Here is a 26,387-nt window from a genome sequence, read left to right as displayed (position 1 = left end):
ACATCTAGGTTATTTAGCTTCTGAATGAAATGAAGGTGATAATGCCGGTGAAATGAGTCCGAGGTCCAGCAACGAAAGTTACCCAGCATTTACTCGTATTGAGTTGAGGGAAAACCCCGGAAAAACCTCAACCAGGTAACTTGCCCCGACAGGGATTCGAACCCAGGCCACCTGGTTTCACGGCCAGACGCGCTGACCGTTACTCCACAGGTGTGGACACCGTGGAAGTGAGTACAACTAAGAACTAGTACAAAATTTACTGTTGGCGTTTGAAGCTATGGGTTGTAACATATCCCTTAAAATTCACTTCATTTACTCCCATCTTGACTTCTTTCCTGAGAATTGTGACAAATTCAGTGATGAGCATTGTAAGCGCTTTGATGAAGAAATTTTATCTATTTAAAAAAGATACCAAGAACAGTGGAGTACCAATATGCTAGCAGACTATTGTTGGACTTTAGCTCGTGATGTACCTGATGTCCAGTATAAAAGAAAATGCAGAAAAAGAAAGCTGTAATCTTTTGAAGAGTGAGTATTTAACTTTACGGTCGTTACGATATATAAAGCAGTATTTTGAATAGATATAAATTCGAAAAATTTCTTAAAAAACCGTAACCTAAAACTGCTTTTTATTGTCATATTCGTATTCAGAAGGTTAAAATTATGTAGAAAACATGTATCACATGCCCAGTGCAAAAAAAAAGTTAAAATTGCTTACACAGTGACCAACATTAGTTTTGAAAGTAATTACTAGGAAATAGACATTTATTGCAATGATCGAATGTCGAATTAACCTATTTCTATAGTATTATTGTTTGAAAAAGTTTTGACTCCTACAAATGTTTCTAATCTATGTCTTCTATCAGTAAGTTCATTACCACATGATTGACATAATGTAGTATCAGAAACTGTCGTAGTGTGATAAAAAGCGGTGAAATTTCATCTGTCTACTTTCACTTGTTCAAGAGAAAATGGGGACACATGCAAATAAATGTAATTTTTTAAAAACCAAATACACAGTTGAACACGTGGTAAGAACTATATTTCCTTAACTGCACAGTCGCAACATTGAAGTTCATCTCCTATTATGAAAACGCAGCCAACATAGTATAGAATGAATTTCTCCTGCAGAATTAATAAAACAAGAGGAAGAAGAACTCCAAACCAAAGAGTGAATTTTATAATGATAAAAATCAAGTAACATGAGTGCAATACATAACTGCATCATAAAATGTAAGTTATATCAGTTTCTTTACAAAACTCAAAAATACGGTTTAAATATAAAATACGAAAACGACAATATTTAAATTCCATTGCGGCCGGTTGACTACATTTAAAATCAGGTCGAAAGTTCTCAACACAAGTACCATCAATTTTCTTACCTACAGCTTCTAATCCCTGACGCTAGTTCCAGTTTTTCATTCTCTATGGAATTCGCGTTCATCGCTCAACGCGTTAACAAAGCCCTCTTCAACAATGCAAATGACATATTGGACCGCCATTTTGAGTTTTAATTTCTTTTAAAGCAAGAAAAGATAGCGCTTTATGTGTATTGAGGAGCTCGGTTCGATTCTCATGGGACAATCAGGATGAAGCTCTTTCCACTGAGGTAAGCTTTCTAAGTTATATTAAGATTCCTGCTTGAAAACTACAACAGTAAGTAGGGAATAAAACATTTACGTTTCGTAGCGTCAATGGCTATTCTAGGAATAAATGTGTATATTAGGGGGCTGATAATTAAGACTGCATTGGACAGGCATATTTAAAAACACTAACGAATGCATGACGCAGTTTAAAAATTACTGAGGACAATGAAGTTTTATGGTTATAATGCATTACACTGTTTTATGGCCATCCTTTCTTACTAATAGTAATAAAATAAATCATATAATGCTACACATGTGAAAGTTTCGAAACATGTGAATCGTAAATAGTATTTAAACAGTATTTTAAATTTGGATAATACTGCAAAATGTATACAAACTCACGAAAATACGAATCAATAAAAACATGTAATATCACCAATAAAAATTATTATAATATAATCGTAACAGAAAATAAATAGGTAGTTTCCTAGTACCCGGTACTCGTTAGATAGATCATTTTTGTGTTTACACAGTGGCTCCTTTCTCAAAAGAATTTTAACAGTTTGTTACTAGATGTGATTCTAGTCATTTTATAATATAATTTTGGGCCAGGGAAAATATGCATCTTTTATGATTACACAACAATGGCCGACTTAACAGCTTATGTAACGAGTACCAGGTACTAGGAAACTTCCAATAAATAATAATAATTATTATTAATATCATTAATACAATTAAAGATCTAAAAGATATATAATAATTATCAGTTCCATATCTGGGTTCTCTGCGTATTTATCCATGAAAACAGATTACCGAAATAGGCTAAATGAAGATGCAGAAATGAGGCTACACCTTCCCGCCCTAAAACCAAATAATTATACAAAAAATATGTAGCCTTTTAAAAAGAACATATTCACTCCACCAAACAGAACAATTCAGTTCTATATTTTATATAATTACGTGTGTTATTTATTAAATATTATTAAAATATATTAACATTTGCATCGTAAGCATTACTTTTTTTATTCTTTTAAAGATCTTATGACCGTTCATAGTAGGCCTACTGAGTAAAGCGAAGGTGCACTTCAAACTAAACTGAAAATACAAGTTTTGATAATGTATGTGCATTATTAACATAGTTTCAATCCACTTACACCCACTTCAATAAATTTGTAATAATAATTACTTAGGCCTACAAATGGCTTTTAAGGAACCCGCAGGTTCATTGCTGCCCTTACATAAGCCCGCCATCGGTCCCTTATCCTGTGCAAGATTAATCCACTCTCTATCATCATATCACACCTCCCTCAAATCCATTTTAATATTATATTTCCATCTACGTCTCGAACTCCTCAAAGGTCTTTTTCTCTCCGGTCTCCCAGCTAACACTATATATGTATTTCTGGATTTGTCCATACCTTCTACATGCCCTGCCCATCTCAAACGTCTGAATTTAACGTTCCTAATTATGTCAGGCGCATGCAGTTCTGCGTTGTGTAACTTTCTCCGTTCTCCTGTAACCTCATCCCTTTTAGCCCCAAATATTTTCCTAAGAATCTTATTCTCAAACACCCTTAATCTCTGTTCCTCTCTCAAAGTGAGAGTCCAAGTTTCACAACCATACAGAACAATGTGTAATAATAATAATAATAATAATAATAATAATAATAATAATAATAATAATAATAATAATAATAATAAATTCTAACACTAATTCTAGCAATAAAGGACCTTCGAAACCCTCCCATACCACATATGAAACTTATTTGATTTGCGTTGTGTTAATTTTATTCATGTTCTAATGAAGGTGAGAAATGCATTAATATTACTAATGAATAGCCATTTTTTAGAAAGGAACTAAGTCAAAATTTCCTGCTATTCAGGAGCGCAAAGAAACTTATTTTCAAGAATAGGCTAAATATGAGTGTACCAGTCCCGTACTATAAATATCAACTTGAACTTGAAAGTATTAATCATTTCATCAGTAAAAAAAGTTACAAATTTTGACTTAGTTCCTTTCTAAAAAGTTTTATTCAAATATACAGGTTGAATATATAATGTTGTTGTTGTTTGCTAGTGCTGAATTTCTGACAATAAAATCATTAACTCTCTCTCTCTCTCTCTCTCTCTCTCTCTCTCTCTCTAGTATTTTTCACTCAAGGACGCTAAGTTGATAGTGGCTGGGTAGTGTTGAAGATGATTTTGATCCATTTCCTCACAGGTGGTTTATATTAATTATTGGATAAAGTACACATATTTTATCACCTAGTAACATAGTATCTGGGTGACCTGCGGTAATGTAAGCTTAAATTCTATTTGTTCCACATAAAATACTAATTTTTACTGAATTTCAATATAATAATAATAATAATAATAATAATAATAATAATAATAATAATAATAATAATAATAACCCTATTCTTGCGAGGGTTGTGAAGGACGAGTATTTTCCCTGGACCAAAAAATGAAATACAAATTAAGTAACAATTTGTATTTTATTGTGGACCTACTACTGAAGTTGTTCATTTTCATTCTTTAGGTTATCCTAGTAGTTAAGAAAACAAAGTGTCCCGAAATGCCATTTCTGTGTTCATCATTTACCAACATTTGCCCCCTGTGTTTCTTAAAATAATACTTATGTTGCACGTTAATTTTTATTTGTTCTTGTTTACAACTTAAACAATGATGCACAAATCGGTCAACACAAAAAATGACTTCCTAGGTTACACAATGCACGTTATTGAAATTGGTGTGGAGTGATTTATTATGGATAGTATACAAGGCTGATTTAGAAACGTGTTAAAGGAATTATTCTTACATCAAATGTATGCTTCATGGACTAAAATTATCGTAGATATAATTAAGTTAAGTTGAATTCACAAACATGTTGAAGAATTTCTTCTTGTGCAAAATCGGATGCAGCCTGGACCAAATGATCATATCTTTATTATGTAATTTACTTTATAAAGTTTGTTCAGGCATGGTTCGGAATAGATACTGAACTACCTACTCATGCACAGGGTACGATTAAATATAAACTTAAGATTAAATAAATTATTAAGGGAAATTAATATAGGGTTTAATAATTAGTTGCTATGTATTAGTCTCATTCATTTATAGTGTCCGGCGCAAGGGCAGATCTTTCACTACAAACCCAGCATTCTCCAGTCTTTTCTATTTTCTGCCTTCCTCTTTGTCTCCGCATATGATCCATATATCTTAATGTGGTCTATCATCTGATATCTTCTCTGTCTTGAACTCTTCTCCCGTTTACCATTCCTTCTAGTACATCCTTCAGTAGGCAGTTTCTTCTCAACCAATGACTCAGCCAATTCCTTTTTCTCTTTCTGATCAGTTTCAGTATCATTCTTTCTTCATCCACTCTTTTCAACACAACTTCGTTCCTTATTCTGTCTGTCCATTTCACACGTTGCATTCTTCTCCATATACACATTTAAAATGCTTCTCTTCACTTCGTCGTAATGTCCATGTTTCTACCCCATACAATGCTACTTTCCACATAAAGCACTTCACTAGAGTCTTCTTTAGTTCTTTCTCCAGAGGTCCGCAGAAGATACTCCTGTATTAGTCTTATATCCTTGTGAATATTGGTTATAAATTTTTTTCAATTGTGATCCCTTTATATCATAATTGTCGACTCTTGTTTTTGTAATTTCTGCTACTTTAGCCTATTGCTTATATTAATTGTTTATTTTGCCTTCTTCTTTCAGCTTATCTACAGTGCGGTTTTGATCTCCCGACCATGAGCATTTGCTCATACGAGAGACAAATTCTTTAATTTATATATCTGTTTTTTTTTTAATATTTGACACGTACATTTTTGTTCGACGATGTAATAGCTCTTTTAATGAATTTTTATGTCTTTTGTATTTAACACCTATTTTTGTAGTTTCCTGATTGCAATAATTGTAATCGTTATTGTAACATGATTGTTTCCCAAATAAATTGAAAAAAATTACAAAAATATAATAATAATAATAATAATAATAATAATAATACTTACAAATGGCTTTTAAGGAACCCGCAGTTTCATTGCCGCCCTCACATAAGCCCGCCATCGGTCCCTATCCTGTGCTAGATTAATCCAGTCTCTATCATCATATCCTACCTCCTTCAAATCCATTTTAATATTATTCTACCATCTACATCTCGGCCCTCCCAAAGGACTTTTTCCCCTCCAGCCTCCCAACTAACACTCTATATGCATTTCTGAATTCGCCCATACGTGCTACGTGCTCTGCTCATCTCAAACGTCTGGATTTAATGTTCCTAATTATGTCAGGTGAAGAATACAAAGCGTGCAGTTCTGTGTTGTGTAACTTTCTCCATTCTCCTGTAACTTCATCCCGCTTAGCCCCAAATATTTTCCTAAGCACCTTATTCTCAAACACCCTTAACCTATGTTCCTCTGTCAAAGTGAGAGTCCAAGTTTCACAACCATAAAGAACAACCGGTAATATAACTGTTTTATAAATTCTAACTTTCAGTTTTTTTGACAGCAGACTGGATGATAAAAGCTTCTCAACCGAATAATAACAGGCATTTCCCATATTTATTCTGTGTTTAATTTCCTCCCGAGTATCATTTATATTTGTTACTGTGGCTCCAAGATATTTGAACTTCTCCACCTCTTCAAAAGATAAATTTCCAGTTTTTATATTTCCATTTCGTATAATATTCTCGTCACGAGACATAATCATATACTTTGTATTTTCGGGATTTACTTCCAAACCTATCTCTTTACTTGCTTCATGTAAAATTCCCGTGTTTTCCCTAATCGTTTGTGAATTTTCTCCTAATATATTCACGTCATCCGCATAGACAAGCAGCTGATGTAACCCATTCAATTCCAAACCCTCTCTGTTATCCTGGACTTTCCTAATGGGATACTCTAGACTAGAGCAAAGTTAAAAAGTAAAGGTGATAGTGCATCTCCTTGCTTAGCCCACAGTGATTTGGAAACGCATCTGACAGAAACTGACCTATACAAACTCTGCTGTACGTTTCACTGAGACACATTTTAATTAATCGAACTAATTTCTTGGGAATACCAAATTCAATAAGAATATCATATAAAACTTCTCTCTTAGCCGAGTCATATGCCTTTTTGAAATCTATGAATAACTGATGCACTGTACCCTTATACTCCCATTTTTTCTCTATTATCTGCCGAATACAAAATATTTGGTCAATAGTTGATCTATTACGCCTAAAACCACACTGATGATCCCCAATAATTTCATCTACATATGGAGTTAATACTCGATTAAAACTGTAAAATTCATTATTCCACATTTCTGAAATTTTCTAGGAACATCAGGAGCGCATGCAGTTGGAAGGCATCGACGCCAAGAATGACATGCAGCCCATGGAGTGGGAGTCTGCAACTAACCCAGTCGAACATCTGGTTACAACAGAATACCAGACAATGGAATGGGATACCCAATGGAAGTAATGCTAGTGAACTAATCGTTTCGCCAACAAGGTAAGACCTTGCGGCTTTCATCTTCTTTATTAGGTCACATAACTTAATTAGCATGATCTATTACTCCAGCAGTATTTCTGGTCCGCACTGCACTAGCAGGAAACTCAGGGTTTAAGATTATTTACCTACAGAAATATAAGGCTTTTGTTTTGAGAATTATTCTAATTCAGTGGTGGGCAAAATGAACGCAACCCACAAGACAGGATTTAAATGGCAACTATATACTGTGGGAGGGGTTGCACTTTATAGTGCAGTGACGGATTTACAGACAGTTGCGCCACTACACTCCTACCTACCATATGTAATTAGAATAGTCCATTCACTTGATATTTAATTAATCATTTTTCAAAGTATTTTCTTCGAAATTGGGATTTATATCTGTGTATGCTATCTTCAGTTGCGCAAGAAGATGAGCATCGCTTAAGGGGAGTCTGTACTGCCTATCCCAGCAATGTAAATTTCATCTAATTTAGGTACACTTGTCTCAGGACTTACATAAGATACACAGTTGAAATTTTTAGGGGTTATTCTTCAAGTATTATTGTATGTAACGGGCTAAAATTACGGTCTTTATCTATTATTGCTCTGCTTTACATTGATGGGATGGCAGTACAGACTCCCCTTAAGCGGGATCTGTGGCTGGATTTCATTTTAGAAAACAGCTGTTCGCACTGGTAGGTTGATGAATACATACCGTCATTTCCCACAACTATGGTTCTGGAACACAACTATGGTCCACGATACAACCATTCAAAGATCATTGCAGAAGCAACATAGACCGTTCGTAGATAGCTGCAGTGACTTGAATTCAAACTACAGTACAGCAAGAATATAGACAAACGACGTACTACGTTATGGAGTACAAAATTTGAATGGTTGTATCGTGGACAATAGTTATGTTCCAGGACCACAGTTATGGAAAATGACGGTACTCATTATTTTTTAAGCAAACTGTCTAAGCAGTGGATATGTAGTACTGGACATCTTTTAAAAATTTTAGCCCCCAGTAGACCTTCACATTCTGCTTTCAAGAAGCCATCATTCTGCAAATCCAGTACCTCTAACTGCAATTCTGGGATAACATTTTCAATTTAAACATGAAAAGGAGCGGCAAAAATATTGAAATCTTTCACCATCCTTTGAAAATCACTGAATCTGTGTTCTTTGAACTCGTATAACAGGTGATCTATTTTAAGAATGTACATATTTAAGTTCGCGTCCTGAATACTTGTAACTAATCCTAAACATGAGAAATGAAAGAACCGCCTTTCTTGTAAGTGTGATATCCTCTCGATTCATATGATTCTGCGAAAGACATTGTACCACTAATGGAGCTCCGAAGTACAGCAATCCAGTATAATCCGCCACGTACACGCGCAGTATTTTCATGGAGTGGGGAAGGGGAAGGTAGGGGATAAGTTTGATGCTTCGCTGAGGTCTGATGTCACTGCGACCGCAGGAATGCCCACCATTGTTCTAGTTAAATGATTGCATTTTTATAACGTCTTGAACGGGCAATTTTAACGAAGATAGAACACTATGTTCTTTCGTATAGGTTTTGTGTCTTTTGGGATTTAGGCAAAACCAACTGTTACAGACCGTGTACAAAAGTATTAACCACAGATCTACGAGTATGTACTGTATAGATACGGAAAAAAAAAATTGGAACTCCCTTATTGTTCTAGTTTCGCTTACCACACACTGTGCATGTGCAGTAAACAAGTGCCCCTGTAATATGCTACTTGTGGACAGTCGTGCGAAACTGTTGCCTACTTACTAGTGGACTTCCATCAAGACTCGCTCCATGAAATAATTTCGAGAAGAATAAGTACTCAGTGCGTATGAGAATGCGTAGCGCTTCTGTTTCATTACGATTTTATTGAGACGGGCTGTTCGCTCTTAGTAGCGCCTGTTCGGTCTGCTTAGCTATGTTTTTTCTACGCGAATCATCAGAGGATTGAAAACAAGTAATGGTCTCTTAAACCAAATTATAGTAATTTAGCAATTCCTTCTGATGACAAAACATAGGAACTTCACCAATTTTAATACCTTTCATAGTATGTATTGAAACAATTAGAAACATAATTCGACCTGGTGTGTACAACAATAATGTCAAAGAACACTAACTCCAAAATCACAACTTTACAGGAGAGGCAAAAAACAGTTCAATTGTGTATATTTTCTTATGTTACTGCTTTAATTTAAGAGATATGTTGATAAAATTTAAACCAGTTAATATATATAGGATATAACCTTAAAGACAATACAATACATATTTTCTAGAAATATTTAATATTGACTTAAAAATTAACATATTTTGGAGATAGTGTTCTTTGTTACTGACACGAAGCATTCAATTTAGTAGATAGTGTTAAAAATAAATGCCAAAATATTGAATTCAAACACTCTAGTAAAAAATTATAGATCTATTTGACAATCCAAATTAATAAATTTAACTTATTGTGGAGAGCTGCAATTATCATATTTCTTCTTCTTCATAAAGGAATATTATCTAAACTCAAAACATATCTGCATTATTATAACAGTGCCAGTTAATATTATTTATAAAGCATAAAAGCATAATGTTATCATTATTAGATTAATTTATACTATTATCTGAAATAATAATTTTAACAGTGCATTTATAAAATAATAAAAGAGTAAAAGTTATCTTCAATTTACATTGCATTTTAGAACAACAGTGTTTTTAAATAGTTGCTAATGTTACACTACTTTAATTTACCACAGCTGATGAGGAGTTTCGATGAAAAAGTTATTTAACTAATTATCAATTTATTTTTAAAAATAGCAAAGCCTACAAATTCAGTTGATTTAAAAGTCTGTCTGCACGTAATAAAACGAAAATACACACTTAACTCAGAATTTATACCCTAAATGACATTGAATAAAATTATAATCTGAATAGGATTATATTTGATTTTATTCAGTATTTGTTTTGAATAGTATCAATATCCATACCTCTCATATAAAAATTTAAAATTTCTTCTTGATTTTATAATCACTTATTGCTCTTCATTTTGAGTATCTTCTTCTACGATTTCCTGTTCATTTTTAAACTGTTGTAAAGGAAATGGTAATTTCCTGGTATAATGTTCTGTTTACACAGTTGCAATACATTATTCATTTTCTAATCTTGTATATTTTCAGTGCACCATGATCCTTTGGTTTAAGTTGAAGATTATCCAGCCTAAATCCACGTGTAATCTTCCTCTGTACCTTGAATTTATGGAATTCTTCATCATAATTGTATTTAAAAAAAATACATGTTCACTGTCACTTTTCCGATACTGGAACCACACTATATCCAGCCATCTACAATGTTTCCATTAGTGTCAACTTTCTTGTTCTTTATTAATGTCTTCTGAATTTCTCTTACATCATTACATTACTCTGTTCCACTTCTATTTTTGATACAGCTCTAACTATAGTATACCACTCTGATGGATCAAATATTTCTGTATATTTTGCTGTTTTTTTTCAATGTGCGTGTGGACTGTGTCCATTTGTGAATTTCTTAGTTAAAAATAAAGTTCAATTTGAGATACGTCCAAAACATTCACAGCGTAGAGGAGCATGGTTGATATAAGCAAAGTCCTCCACAGGTATCGGACATGAAGCAGAACCTTTTACCATTATGCAGTTTTTTCATTTGAGCAAAGAGACATGATGGTACCTCTGCAGCTCCCCTTTCTGCAATTTTCTCGTTCCATAAAAAATTTCCTGCTGTTCTGTTGGCTACATCCATACTTGGTCAAATTATGTACAGGTAATCCACGTTTATAAAACACTCATTCCATTTTAACATCTGGACCATTGCGCACAGGTTCAAATCAAATTTTAAAAAGTAAAGATCATTTACTGATGCTCTAAATTTTGTAATCTTTTTGTTACTTGACGAGCTGCTTCCTTCTTTCAATGTGGGACTGATGAACTTCCTCCGTCTCTATCTTCTTACTTTCATTGATCCTTTCTGGAATTATGAAAAGGTATATTAAAATTATTTTTGAAAATATGACGATAATATGAAAGGTTTTTCTGCTTTAACATTAGCATTCCTGTGTCCCCCCCCCCCCCCCCCAACATTTAGGCCCGTCATTGCTCCGGACGCACTGCAACCTTAGACTTATTGTGCTGCCTATGTTTTATAATTTAATACCGATTCATCAGCCCTGTTACCTTGATTAAGGTATACAGTCCAGATATAGAAATCGGTTCAAAATCTGAATTTTTCTTTATACAATTCATACATATTTTTGTAAATTTAAATCACAAGACAGATATTCTCTTGCAGTTCGTTTCTTGTACTCTTGTTGGACAGTACTCTTGAAAATGATGCAGTGTGGTTCACTATACATTCACGAGTATTTTCAGATTTCTTTACTCCGTGTTCATGCTTTCCTCTTCGATCAGTTTTCACTATGTTATTGTCACTTTTTTCAAAATATATTCTATTATTGTGTTGGATATGTCAAAGATGGCGAGAAAAAAAACCCCTGCATATCCATATGTTTTCTTTATTTTTCACCAGGCAAGAACTGGTGTTTCGCCTTCTAGATTCATCCTTTTTGGATTTGGATTTCCTTCACTTCTGTAAGGCCCATAAAAAAATTGCCGCTTCAAATTGTTATTCTCAATATTCCAATATTGTTTATGAATTTCATGTTTGTCTTTAGCACTAAATGAGAGGTTGCATTTAAGAAGACATTTTGTACAATCTTTGTCTAGAACTTTTTTTACCAGCAATTTCTTTCCACTATTTAAGGACTTGTGGGCTTTCCTGTTATCCAGCGTTGGACATGGACTACTAACAGCTATGCTCTTATTAGCTTCATCACTCATTCCTTGCGAAATTTTATATGTCGCTAAAGCCAACTTCACCATTAACCTGCCCCTAATATTCGATCTGAGTATTTCTTAGCTCTAATAAAAAAGTATCAAATTATCAGAGCAATCCTGTGCTGCGTCTCTTACAAACTGTAAACTTCTTACAAACTGGATTGATTTAAGAATTCTTGTTCTATTAATTAAAAAATTATAAATTCTCTAACAATGAACAGTATGGTGACTGTATTACATTCTTCGTTGTTTGTTCTGAGGCAGTGTCAACAATAAAATCTTAGAAATGTTAAATAATTTAGTGACAAAGAACACTATCTCGACTTAGTGTTCTTCTAGTCTATATTTTGTTACTGTCAAAGAAAACTAAGTCTAGATAGTGTTGTTTGACACTCAGCATCTGTCTAAATTAACACAACACTATCTCAAAAAAAAAAAATAAATAAAACTATTATTTGTAGAGACATATTACTTTCACACTATATAAAGGCTACTTTGTACAATATGATACTATAAATAACTCAAAAAGTCGATTTTTGGACTTAGTGTCCTTTGACACTAAGCCGTCGAAATACAGAAAGACAGGAGTAAGCTTATTCCAATATTCATGTTAAACAGTGTGATGTACACAAATTTACAATATGAATAACACTGGGCAATTCTGTAAAGCATAGCCCAGTGATGTCAAAGCGAGCGCATTTTTCTGACCTTGATGTCGTGCGCGGGCAGCAAGCGCTAAGTATGGAAAGAAGAAGGGCTGTGTATATGAATAAGCAACCTGTTGGATTAAGAAAACAGTGGTGCACAAACTTCAAACAAAACGTGAAATTTTATGTCGTTATTTTTATATGGCTTCTTTCTGTTTAATGTTATCTATATTGTCTGTAAAACAGAAGTACTAACACTGATTTCTTAATATTGTACTTGTGTTTTAAATCTTAATAACATAATAGAGAGTTAAGAAGGAATATTCATTTAAATTGCATAGTAGTATAATATTATACTGTATTAAGTGGATGAAACACATCATTCATAAAAAAAATGATATTCCAAAGAAAGAGACTGAGTGTGACATGATAAGTTGGGATTTATATTGATTGTATCTTTAGCCTTACAAAAGTAATGAATAAACTAATCAGGTTAAATTTATATTGTGATGAGTAGCCAGACCAAATGAAAAAATACTGAAGCTCCACTGGCAGTATCTTAGTCTGGTAAGATGCCGATTTTACTGCATCTACAAAGTCTGCAAAATCATATACTTTATATCCACGTCTTTTCACTGACTGTTCTACTTTGTGATGAAAGGATCAGAAGCCATTAACGAATGGCCTAGTTCAAAATAACTTATCACAATTTCATTAGTACTTACTTCATTTGAATTAACAATGTAAATCAAAAATGAAAAGAATGTCCAATTTTTGTTCTGGACCGTGCAGTTGTCCAACCATAGAGTAATTTTGAACAATCTCTCTTGTACTTGAAAAAATTGTAGAAAGTGCTTACTATTTCTTCTTTGCTCCTTTTAAAGAGAGCCTCGTGCCGGACAGCTGCAAACGGCTTGCACATTTTTTGTTTTGTTCCCCACCCCCAACAGGAACGAAGCTCTCATGTAGACAGTCAAACACTTGTGAATATAGCTACCTTAAATGTGTCTAGTCTTGGCAACAAGATAACTCTTTGAAGATCTGCATAATAAATTATTTTGTTAATCTCTTCAATTTTTTCAGCATCTTCTCTATATTTGGCCCGAGATTTTGATGCTCTCTCAATATGTTTTCCACATTTTACAAGTTTAAAAATTAGTGTCCAAATTTTCCTTTGTGTGGCATTGAAGATTTCACAGTTTATCAAAAGATATGTCCATTTCACTGGCTACCGTTCTGTACTTTTCATATGAACATTTTTAATTAACATTCTGAGTAAAAAAATCATGGTGCATGGCAGTCAGCGTTATATCACTTGGTAAATAAAGACGATTAGATGCATGTTCCCTCCGGTAATGTACTAATGTGATATGGTAGGATTAAATGAATTTATGTGTCTACGAATAATTTCATTGTCCATTTCGTTGTCTCTAAAACATATGTGCATATGAACTATCAGTCCAATAGTGATAAAAATATAAATTATTTTACTTACATGGTGATTATAATGGTGTTTCTAAAATAAGGTTGAGTAGAATCAATATTCTGTGTTTTGGCTACATAACAACAAACAGGAAAATGAAAATTGACATGTTTTCAATAATAAGCTAGAAAAATTAATTGGAACACACCTTGCATATTAATTTTCATGATCAACAATGAATTAATTATAAGAACTATGTTTAAACTATGAGAAATGAGTATTCGGGTAGTGGCGATTACATGCTGAAGGATTTGTTACTAATGCAGTTACGTCTAATTTGACTAGAATGGCAAATAGGAAATACTAAGCGAAAAGAACGTATGCCTGAGAAACGGCCTTTTTGCTTAGAAAAATGAACTTCCGCCAAATTCGCTTAGGAATTCATATTAATTTTGAGATACGGCTTTCATTAAATCACATCTTAAAGGCACAATTTATTGAGAAACGGCCATTTCCTTTAGGAAATAGATATATTAGCATCTGAACTATCCAATTATTTCAAAAACTGATTTTCAGAAAATCATTGAGATACGCCCTTTTGGCTTGGGAGGGCAGAATATGCAAGCTTAATAATGAACTGATGGTGTGGTGTTTTCTTTGGGATATGAGATTGAAATTGAAGTAACAATATGTATACTTATTACTAATTTCGGAAGTTTCCTAGTACCCGGTTCTCGTTGCATAAGCCATTAAGTCAGCCATTGTTGTATAGTCATAAAAAGATGTATATTTTCCCTGGACCAAAAATATTTTACAAACTGACTAAAATCACATCTAGTAACAAATTATTAAAATTCTTTTCAGGAGAAACATTAAAAAAATTAGGCGTTACATAAACCCTGATATGAATCCGAAAATTAACCTACAACAAAACTGTTTTATGTGGAAAATGAAGATACTATGTGCTACGTTAGACTTTAATCTCTGAGTATTATGATAATAATAAATCTCTTTTATTAGACCCTTTTCTACTCGTAATATGACGGTCTTTCCTCAGTAATTGGGAGATCATTTTAGGTGAATTAAAGGCGAAGCTTTCATTTTATTAGAGTGTAATTATTTTATTTTTTCAGAAAGTAAAAGAATTTAATTTGTGACGGTTTTCCACATAAAATTAAAATTATGGGAAAATAAAAAAAATGGTGATTTTTGAGTTGTGACTATTTTATTCCAAGGCAACGATTTGTCACCAACAGATGTTTATAACGGTCATTATGAAAATTGTTTATAATTTACATTATCGTTATTTTAAATGTTATGTATTATTATTATTATTATTATTATTATTATTATTATTATTATTATTATTATTATTATTATTATTATTATTATTATTATGTTACAGTATTATTTATTTTTATTATGTAGCACTTATGGCTGAATCCAGAAATGCATATAGTGTGTTAGTTGGTAAACCGGAAGGAATAAGACCTTTGGGGAGGCCGAGACGTAGATGGGATGAATTTGAGGGAGGTGGGATATGATGGTAGAGACTGGATTAATCTTGCTCAGGATAGGGATCGATGGCGGGCTTATGCGAAGGCGGCAATGAACCTCCGGGTTCTTTAAAAGCTATAAGTAAGTAAGGTATTTGTTTATTAATATTGTACTGTTTTAATAGAACATATTCTTGAATATCCTTATAAAATCTTTGAATCGTAATTTTTTCACATTTATCCAATTTTTAACAAATTTCAACTTCTGTTTAATTTTGTATAATAAAAAATACTTGTGTTATTATTACACTTACATAAAAAGTTTAAACTAAAGATATGAACTGTCAAATGCACATAACGTTAAACGAACGTTTCACAATAAAGTCAGAACTCTAACTAACGAACAGGTGAATACCACTCTTAAGATTAATTTAAAATCGGCAATGCACAATATTTAACATCTGCACTGTAAAACTGACAAAACAAGCTTTTCAATATGTTTCACAAGAAGTTAGATTTCATATTGTGTTGGCTTTATTTTATTAGGCTGCAGGTCTCTTTGTAATAAAGATAGCATGATTATAATTCGTACGTGCCGCAGCATCAAACACAGGGATTATATTGAACAAGGGTTAGGAGGGCTATGTCTTATGTCGATGTAGATTTTGTTACTCTGGCAGTGAAAAATTAGACAAATGAAAACGATTATGGATACAAATAATACTCAAATCTAAATATGCCATTTTTTTAAGTTCAAAGGGGGGGGGTAAAATCCCGTAACCCCCTCTTACGTACGGCCGTGTTAGGACCTGATGATGCCCGACATAAGTGAAGACGTTAGTTCAAATGATATAAAATTGTATTAAACAGGAGTTATTCACGGAAATAAAAACTTGTAAGAAAGATTATTTAAGTTATCAGAACCACAATGCCATCAAACTATGACTCATTCATTCATTCATTGTTCTGTCCAAGGGCAGATCTTTCACTGCAAACCCAGCTTTCTCCAATCGTTCCTATTTTCTGCCTTACTCTTAGTCTCCACATATGATCCACATATCTTAATGTCGTCTATCATCTGATATCTTCTTCTGCCCCAAACTCTTCTCCCGTTCACTATTCCTTCCAGTACATCCTTTAGCAGACAGTTTGTTCTCAGTCAGTGACCCAACCAATTCCTTTTTTTCTTCCTGATCAGTTTCAGTATCATTCTTTCTTCACCCACTCTTTCCAATATAACTTCATTTCTTATACTGTTTGTCCATTTCACACGCTCCATTCTTCTCCATATCCACATTTGAAATGGTTCTATTCACTTCTCTTCACTTCGTCGTAATGTCCATGTTTCTGCCTCGTACAATGCCATCTCCATGTAAAGCACTTCACTAGTCTGTTCCTTAGTTATTTTTCCAGGGATCCGCAGAAGATGCTCCTTTTTCCATTAAAAGCTTCATGAGCCATTATTATCCTTCTTTTGACCTCATGGCAGCAGTTCATGTTACTACTTATAGTAGCCTACACTCCAAGTATTTGAAGCTGTTCACTTACTGTACTGCCTCATTTAGGATTTGAAAGTTTACCTTTTTTATTTTTCTTCATCGGTATTCTACATTTTGTGCTTTGTTGTTATTATTATTGTTATTATTATTATTAATATTATGTTGGTATTATTTATTAATACTGTACTATTCTACTAGAACATATTCATGAATATCTTTATAAAATCTCTGTAACGTGATTTTTTCATAGTCAATTGTTAACAAATTTTAACTTCTGTTTAATTTTGTATAATAAAAATACTTGTGTCATTATTATACTTACATAAGAAGTTTATACTGTATTAAAGATATGAACTGTCAAATGCACAAAATGTTAAACGAACTTTTCATAATAACTAAGGAACGGATGAATACCGCTCTGAAAATGATTTTAAAATCGACAATGCACAATATTTAACGTCTGCACTGCAGAACTGTCAAAACAAACTTTTCAGTATGTTCAACGAGTTAAATTTCATATTGTGTCAGATTCATTTTATTACAAGGTCGGTACTAGGCGGTATAATAAATATAGCATTGTTATAATTCGAATGTGGCGAAGCATCAAGCACAGGGATTATATTGAAGGAGGGGTAGGAGGACTATACCTTATGTCGATGTAGTTTTTGTTACTCTGACGTGAAAAATTAGAAAGAATACGATTATGGATTAAAAATACTCAGATCTAAATATGTCTTTTTTTAGTTTAAAGGGGGTTCGAACCCCCTCCACTCTTTGCGTACGTCTCTGTTAGGACCTAATAATAATCGCATCAGTGAAAACGTTAGTTCAAATATAAATTTGTATTAAACATAAGTTATGAAGGAAATAAAAACTTGTAAGTAAAATTATTTAAGCTATCGGAACCACAAAGTTAATCAAGCTTTGATTAAAGAGTGTTTATTGGCGTAATGGAAGCGAGAGAATTACAGGATGGTGACTGGGAAGGTAAATTGAATGTAGGAAGAAAATTTCAATTGTAGTATAACAATCAGGCACAGGGAGCTGATATATCTGTATATATAATTTGAACTGGTAATGGAAATTACGGGAAAACGGCTGAACGGATTTTAATAAATGACCCCTCATTTTGAAGCTTGGAACCCAAAGTTTTTCAGAAAAATAGTAGTTTTCAGTGAAATTTCAATTTTCCTACATCATTTTCCTATTTTCCAAAATCCGTCTTTCGTCAGTTTTGAGAACTAATTAATTGCATATCAGAATAAAACAAAACACACACTACAACAAACAATAGACTATTACACGGAGGCCATGACCTACAGGATTGCTGACATAGAGTTCAGATGGCTCAGATTATTTCACATCATAATTCAATATGTCTATCTTCATTTGTGTAATTTTTTGATAACCAATAAAAAAATAATTTACAGGTCTGATTCTCTGGTCTGTAGTTTTCTGAGTACAGCTATGTATTGGATATTAAGAACTACAAAACTTAAGAATGTTTTATGACATTATTACCATTAAAATGAAATATTATTATAGTTAATGCAACACATAATGATATACTGATAATATGAAAGTGAATCCTTTTGGGGCTTTAAGTAAGTAGACGCAGGGAGAATATTTTATATTAGATCTTCATTTTTATAATTTAAAGAGTAACGGCTATATATGTTACTGAAAACTATAAAACTTATGTAAGGTAACTATATTGTTATTAAAAATGAAATACTTTTATAGTTATTAATCAAGTAGTGTGGGTTTTTTCATATACAGTATTCAATGGCTGTGTGGTATAGATATGTATAATTATGATTCTGATTCTCTAATTTTCCTTGGTAGTAACTGAGTCATGCTTCCTATTTTAGCTGCATCTTTAAACTGCATAAAAATTAATTTAATATTTCTTTGGTTTAATAGATTAGATTTGTGATCGCTGCCAAGCATATTTTGTTGTAGGGAAAATAGAATGCCATTTCACTTCTTGCTACCGTGATGAGTAAGTTTATATCCCGCAACCAGCAACGACTGAAACACTGACACTGCTAACGATTTACGATGGACAATTTTATTTAGGGCGAATATAAGATTCTACAACTCTGACATATCATTCGCCTCATTTTCCGCATCTCAGCAATAGATTCCTCACAACAGCCTATATTACAGAAAATATACGGGATAACATTCATTGTTACACAAATTAATCCAGCAGTATTTGGTAGATCAGTATTGTCTGGAGGAAGCGCAAAAATTACAATTCCTAAGAAAAGACCAAAAGGTATTACTTACTGCTAAAATAAGAGGCCTACAAGATTTTATATTCTCTTGATCACCTCAGCAAGATATCTTAGTGGGAAAAAGTGATTCTGCCCTCTACATTTCAGGGTAGTTCACGAAACATGCAGCAGCTATACCAAGATGCTAAGTCTTTTGTTCAAAGCATGACAAACCTTACATTTTCTTAAGTTTCACCTACAATCCGCAATGACCTGAAACAGCTACTTCATTACTCCCACATGAAAAACTCGCTGATCGTCCTGACATTGCAACAACAACTTATTCACTTCCACAATTAAATGCATACAACTATTGACATTAATTTGCCATAAATGTTATAGAAAGCATTCTATTGGAGGTATAGCCAGTCGTACGTTAATATATTCTTTCTGAATGCATTTTTCAGAGTATGATACAATAAAATTCATCGAAGCTGGGAAATGTCATTTTGAAGTTAATTAAAATAAACTGATTCCTCTTTGTGCAACTAGTTAAACAATACATGAAAAGTTCCTTGTAATAAAGGACTGTTGACTATTGGATGTACTCAATGTCTTCATCTTTACTTTGCTTATCAATAACTGCATTTCGAAGTACACTAGTATTGCACAGTGATTAGCATCTATGGTGACTGTCCATCTCAAATCCTTCCGTCCATCTTTCATCCGCTCGTGTGGCCTCAGAATGGTGCGGCCGCCGCGCGACTGCCGTTCCACAGACATTCCGTTCGTGTGAACCGGGCCTAAAGTGGTGCCCTTCTTTGTCTCACTAATAAGTTGATGTAAAGCAGTGCCCATTCATTTCAGAACATGGTTCACCCATTCCTCTTTCTCAATGGGGTGACTGTCTCCATATACATTTAGCCCGACCAGTTCTTTGAAAGTTTTGGAATCCCCATCACTGAGTATTGTTGTATATCTAAATCCATGGCCAACAGATCTTGTCCACAAGCGTACAGCAGCTTCTCATTCCATGGCAGGAGAGGAACCAATATAGTTTATGATACAATCTGGTTTATGGCCTTCAAACCAAAAGTGAAATTCTGCACTGTTCTCATGAAGCTTTTCTTTGCTACTGAACATCTTTGGCTGTTTTCGATAAAACAACAAAATCTGTCACATATCCTGTGACTACATCAGTCACACAACCGACACCAAAATTTGAGGTATGGCCTCGTTTGTTCCAAGTACCATCGAAACTGACCATAATATTATGTAGCTTGTGGGTATCAAGCACTTCTTGTCTAGGATAAGCTAGAACATCTGTACTAGTGTGTGTAGCAGTAACACATATTTTACTTAGATGATCATTGTATGCAGTTTCAGACAATGGGTTCATATCCATGACCATTGCGAAACTTTCTTGTACCATGTAACCTTTTCCAATTTCGGAAAATGCTCGTACAATCCTGCGTTTGACATCAAAAGCAAAGCTTGAAGTATCATCACACTTTACTCTACTTGATGAAGTAACATTTCCTCCAAAGCCACAATCTTCGCATATAAAACCAGTGTGTGACTATAACCACGAGAAGAACTTATTTCAAGATTTGCTCTGCCTCCACACTTACATCCCAGCCTCCCAACTAATTCAAATAGTTTATTTTTAGATAAAAATAAATAATTGGGACCCTCAATATCATTAAGCCTACCATTACTGTTTCCACATTTTGAAAAATATTAAAAACTAGTCATACCTGTGCGCTTCACTGCAGTTGTTAGAAATAAATATGAAGTAATTACATAATTAAAATAGGACATTTGGTCCAGGGAACATCCGTGTTTGATAGGAGGATAAATTGTTTAATATGTTACTTAATTGAAATTGTATTTAAATAATTAAAATACGATCATTTTGGTCCAGAGAGCAGTCATTTCCTGCAAGGATAATTCTTTTAACACGTGCTTAAATATATAACACTGTAAGTTGCCCATTTATCAATCTTCTGTAATAAAGTGTTAAAAGTAGTGTACACAAGACTCAAGATGGACTGTAATATTCCATCTGACGTAGTATTATCGTAATTCATAAAATAATGCTTATTACATTAGCTTTCATCAATATTTTTCATAGCAATGCAGTCCTGGCCTTATAAATGAGAAGAGAAGTGTAGACGTATAATTACTGTGTAACTAAAGCCTCAACCATGTTGGCTTTCTGAAAAATCTGGCGGAAAAACTATAACCACACAAACTTTGGCAAACATTGACCATTCTGTTTCATGTGCTCTGGAAATATAACGTAACAATATGAAATATGACCCATTTTGTTCTGTTCAAATAATGGTTGGCATATCCCATTTTGATTAATTCATTAATAATAATATATCCCATTTTGATCTATGTACTGATTTTCTCCATGCATTTTATACGTCTAAAATAAACCATTTTGAAACTGAACCTTTCTCTGTATAAAGTCTTCAACCCAAACTTGCCCATGACGTCAGTAATTCATTTTCTAAAAAAAAAGTCACATAGCCCATTTTGATCTCAGGCGCCTCATATGAAAAGAGTAAAATCCTGTCTTAGAAATACGATGAAAGAAGAGGGACTGATCGCATTAGCCATGTTGTCCATTGAAAAGACTATGTTAAACGATATTAATAAGAAGGTGATTCAAAAGTCTGCAACCTACAAGACAAGGCGAATGGAACTAATCTTTAAATAAGGAAGTTGCATGATTTATAATGTATGCAGCCCCTCTGAATTCAATACCCACGAGCCACTACTGTTATTATATTTTGTCTTAAATTTTCATTACTTCTTGTACTTCCATTTGCAGATGGTGTCCAGATGATAACCCTCTGAAACAGTCAACATATCACATGAAGGGCCTGGATGCACTGGTTCTAGTGGATGAAAAAGATGGTACTTTAACTTTTTAAAGTATATCTTTCATTTGTAGCATTTCTCTGTTATGTATAATAAAAAACCACCAATTTTCTAATTAGTTGTGAAGATTGTTCCACTCAGTGCAACATCTGGAAAAAGGGACTAAAAAGTGAAGATTCCATGTATGAACAATCTAAGCATTGTTTACTAAGTTCTTCTTTCTCCTTCACCTACACACTGCAGACAATGATCGTGAAGCAATTGAAAGGAATGGTGGAAGGCCATGTATGGAATTCTATTCAAGCTTTACCACATCAAAATAACACCTTTCCAAGGTTACTTTGATTTCTGGGAACAAAAATAAGTCGCATGGTGCTAAGATCGGTGATTACCTGACTACAATAGATGAGACAACACATATTTTTTTTTGTGCTGATCAGAAACTTCCTAGTAATGCAAGCCTTGTGACGTATTGTGTAGTCAGGCAATAGGAACAAACTGTTTTCTTCTTGACACTTACACTGTACACAATGGAATCTCAAAGTTTCCAGATAATAGTAACTGTCTGGTCACCGGTCACAAGCATTTTGTGCACAGCTCCCTTGCTGTCATACAAAATAACTTACAGCCTTATTTATTTTTTATACAGCCGAACCTCATACAACATATTACTATGATGTACCGAAGTAAATATGGAGTTTCAGTGCAGTAATTCTGCATCTCCATATGGTAAAGAATTGGTACAATGGAAAAAAAATTCTCTCTGGCACCAAGACTCGAACTCGGGTTTCCAGCTTTATGTGCTGGTGCTTTATCCACTAAGCCACAGAGAAAAGAGAGAATTTATCTCTGTTCTGCCGATTCTTCGCCATCTCAATACAACAGTTTTCTGGGGACTAGAAAAATTGTATTATATTAGGTTTATTGTTGTATTGAAGGATTATGAAATTTTTCCCAAATTTTCTATTGTGAAAGAGAGAGTACAGTAGAAATAGCTATGAAACATTACATACTGTGAAATAACATTTGATTACCAGCACTGTGTTTGATTTTTCTTCTACAGCTGCCACTTTAATGAAAGTAATCCCATGTCTGACCTTAAAACGTTGTAGCCAACTGTTGTTTGCTTTGAAGTTCAACTCACATTGACAAAATTAACTGCTTTTGACATACAATAGGGCCTGTATGACACTTCTGCCCAGCTGAACTGTAAATTTTTATGTGCTTTCTTTGTTTCATTCTTGCTTTATGACACGCGCACACACACACACACACACACACACACACACACACACACACACACACACACACACACACACACACACACACAGTATATGAGAGAGACCTATAGTTCTTCTCACACATTTCCTTCTCAAATGGTGTCAGTTTATGATGACCTTCAGTGTAGCACTTTTAAGAACAATCTCTCTTTGGATTCATATTCACCTCTGGTAGATGACAGCACCAGTTGATGCCTCGTAACACTAGTCCCGTGTTTCAGTTGCCGCACTGTGTGATCTAGTACTTGGAACATTTGGACGAACTTTTTTTTACCAAAAAGGCAAATATATTTGTTTAATATTCTGTCCTATACTTAGCCTTCATCTGTCATTTTTAAACGTCTGACAGCCATTTTTAAAATGCTATGCACAGCTCTTTTAAACTGTCACAGCCAGTAAAACTTGGGTTTTCTCAGAACTACGTTTGTGATCAATAAAAGGTCCCTAGAGGCTTCTATTTGCTCTGATTTATATGAAACTTTTCAGCATGCTCCAGTGAGTACAGTACACAAAGTTGTGCATGAAATCAGCTCTTCATTATAAACTTTTCATCATATAGATTTTTAACTTTAAAAAAATCAAAGAATATATTTTATTTTTTTATTTACTTTTATTTATGCAGGGCTGTAGAGTTTATCTTCAGCCTGATAAAGGCAACATGCAATAGTGTGAGATAAGTAAATAAATAAACAGTGAGAAGAGTACAAAAATAGTTCATCTCAGCAAGAATGATGGAATTTGGATGGCCATCATCTTCTCTCTTGCTTCCCAATACTTCTCTACCAGTGCATCAAAGAATATTATCGAGTAAAAATTATGATTTCTATTAAAATTTTTATCTCATTAATCAATACTCAAATCTAAAAATTCATGCACAGTTTTCCTAATCATGAGATGTAATTTAAAAAATGCAAGTAAAAAATCTGAAGCTGTGAGGAATGTTTTGAATTTATACATAATTTAATTAAAATAAGTGAACATTATTACCTAAGGAACTAACTGAAACTTTATGAAATTTGTTACTATCATTTAAATGTACAGACACAAGAAACACAACGAATTTGGAAGCAATTTATAAAAAATTTTAAAAGTTTCTAAACTCAGTCCCAGTGACCCTTTATAGGAACAATGGAATGATTTGAAATCACAATAAAAACAGAGGACAGTATAAACTATAAGTACAGTAACAACTCACACTTGGCAGTTGGTGTCAAACATGTAAAGGAAAAATATCCAGATTGTACACGGTTTGTTCCCCACAGCTTGACAGATCATGTGTGACTGTATTGGACATGCCTTAGATATCACAGAAAATGCTCCAAGAAAACAAAATTCTTGGAATCGATTTATTGCAACAGATAGCTCTGAAACAGAGTACTGAATTACGGAATGGGAATGCAAAGAAACTGTGGTTGCCTCAGGTACGCCGAGAAGAGTCTTGCGACCTTGGATACCACTCCACTGAAGACGTCTGCCGCAGTTGCAGACAAAACGTCTGGTATAAAACCAACCAATAGACCACGGCCTCTCAGCACGGAAAATGAATCTAGATCTATAGACTCCGGTCGTGAAAGCCTACACTGCAAAACGGGGGGTTGCTGATTTGCTTCAAATGTAGTAAAGGTTTTATTCATCGAGAATTTGTCTCTTTACTGTAACTTCTTTGTTCTTCATTGATAGCACAAACTTTAGTCAGTCGGAAGCACTAAGGCTCACTATGTCATTGGAGAGTACAATAGGATCTCCATTATCCAGCCCTCAACTAATCCTACTGTGGGTTATTTGCATCAAAAAGAAAGAACGCGATTTTTTAAGTGTATTCAATGATGGTTTTAGACTGCTCTTTTCTAGTTCCTGAATTGTGCTCATAGTAAAGAGATAGGTTTGGAAGTAAATCCCGAAAAGATAAAGTATATATGTTTATGTTTCGTGACTGGAATATACTGTAGTACGAAATGGAAATACACAAATTGGAAATTTAAATTTATTCTTTGAAAAGGTGAAAAAGAACGTACGGTATATAAAACCTTAATAAGACCAGTTGTTTTATATGGTGCAGAAACATGAACGTTAAATGTTGAAACGTGCAACAGGCTAGCAGTTTTTGAAAGAAAGATTTTGAGGAAGATATTGATAGCGGTTCATGATGGCGTCAACTGATGAAGAAGATATAATAATGAGTTCATGAATATGTATGGTTAGTTGGGAGACTGGAGGGAAAAAGACCTTTGGCGAGACCAAGACATAGATGGGAGGATAATATCGTTGTGTGAATGCTAGAACTAGGTAACTCGAAATTAGCGTTTTTTAGCTACCTTTTTTATAGCATAGCAAGAATCGAATAAAATGTAATGCAAGAACTTGGTAACTGATCAAACGATACCAGCGGCATCTATTTTCCAATATAACAAATAGGTAAATGAAAACGAGACATATTCCTTAGTGCAATAAATAAGTAAATAGGCAATGTCACAAAATATGAAAAATCAAGTTACCTAGTTCTTGCACTCACATGACAATATAAAAATGGATTTGAGAGAGGTGGGATATGATGGTATTGAATGGATTAATCTTGCTCAGGATAGGGACCGATGCGAGCTTATGTGAGGGTGGAAATGAACCTCCAGTTCTCTAAAAGCCATAAGTATGCTTAAGAATTCTTTTGGCATAAGTCTCCTTTTCTGTAGGCCTATACAATTCCCTTGTGACTTCATGAATAGAATTATTAAAAAGAATGGGTGGAAGGAGACAAGCTTGTTATTGTTCTGTGGCCCCTTGTGTTACAGTGCAGTCTTCGTATGACATGTTGAAGTACACATTCTTGTTACTGACCATATTTTGTAAAATATAATTAAATAATATGTGAATTCATTGTTTGGTTGGTTCTTTTAGGGCCATTCATTCTCATTGTTCTTTCTGACTTTTCATTGTGTAGTGCAACAGTACGTTTTAAACTGTGCATATTTTTTACATTTAAGATAG

The 26,387-nt window shown here is 33.8% G+C and overlaps 1 protein-coding gene across 5 annotated transcripts in view; it reads left to right on the top strand.

Moving 5' to 3' along the window:
• The window catches only part of LOC138696338 (CD2 antigen cytoplasmic tail-binding protein 2 homolog), a 155,381-nt gene extending 133,158 nt beyond the window's left edge, over positions 1–22,223 (top strand). For all 5 annotated transcript variants that reach the window (XM_069821146.1, XM_069821145.1, XM_069821148.1 and 2 more), the window contains 2 exons: positions 6,919–7,092; positions 22,076–22,223. Coding sequence is in view for 1 of the 5 variants with exons in the window: in XM_069821148.1 (XP_069677249.1) it covers positions 6,919–6,965 (47 nt within the window). In the remaining 4 variants the exon portion in view is untranslated. The remainder of the gene's footprint in view (positions 1–6,918; positions 7,093–22,075) is intronic.
• Positions 22,224–26,387: the final 4,164 nt, after the last annotated feature.

This window comes from Periplaneta americana, chromosome 3, assembly GCF_040183065.1.
Source record: "Periplaneta americana isolate PAMFEO1 chromosome 3, P.americana_PAMFEO1_priV1, whole genome shotgun sequence".
In the NCBI taxonomy this organism is placed as follows: Eukaryota; Metazoa; Arthropoda; class Insecta; order Blattodea; family Blattidae; genus Periplaneta; species Periplaneta americana.
This window is presented reverse-complemented; position numbering and strand designations above follow the sequence as displayed.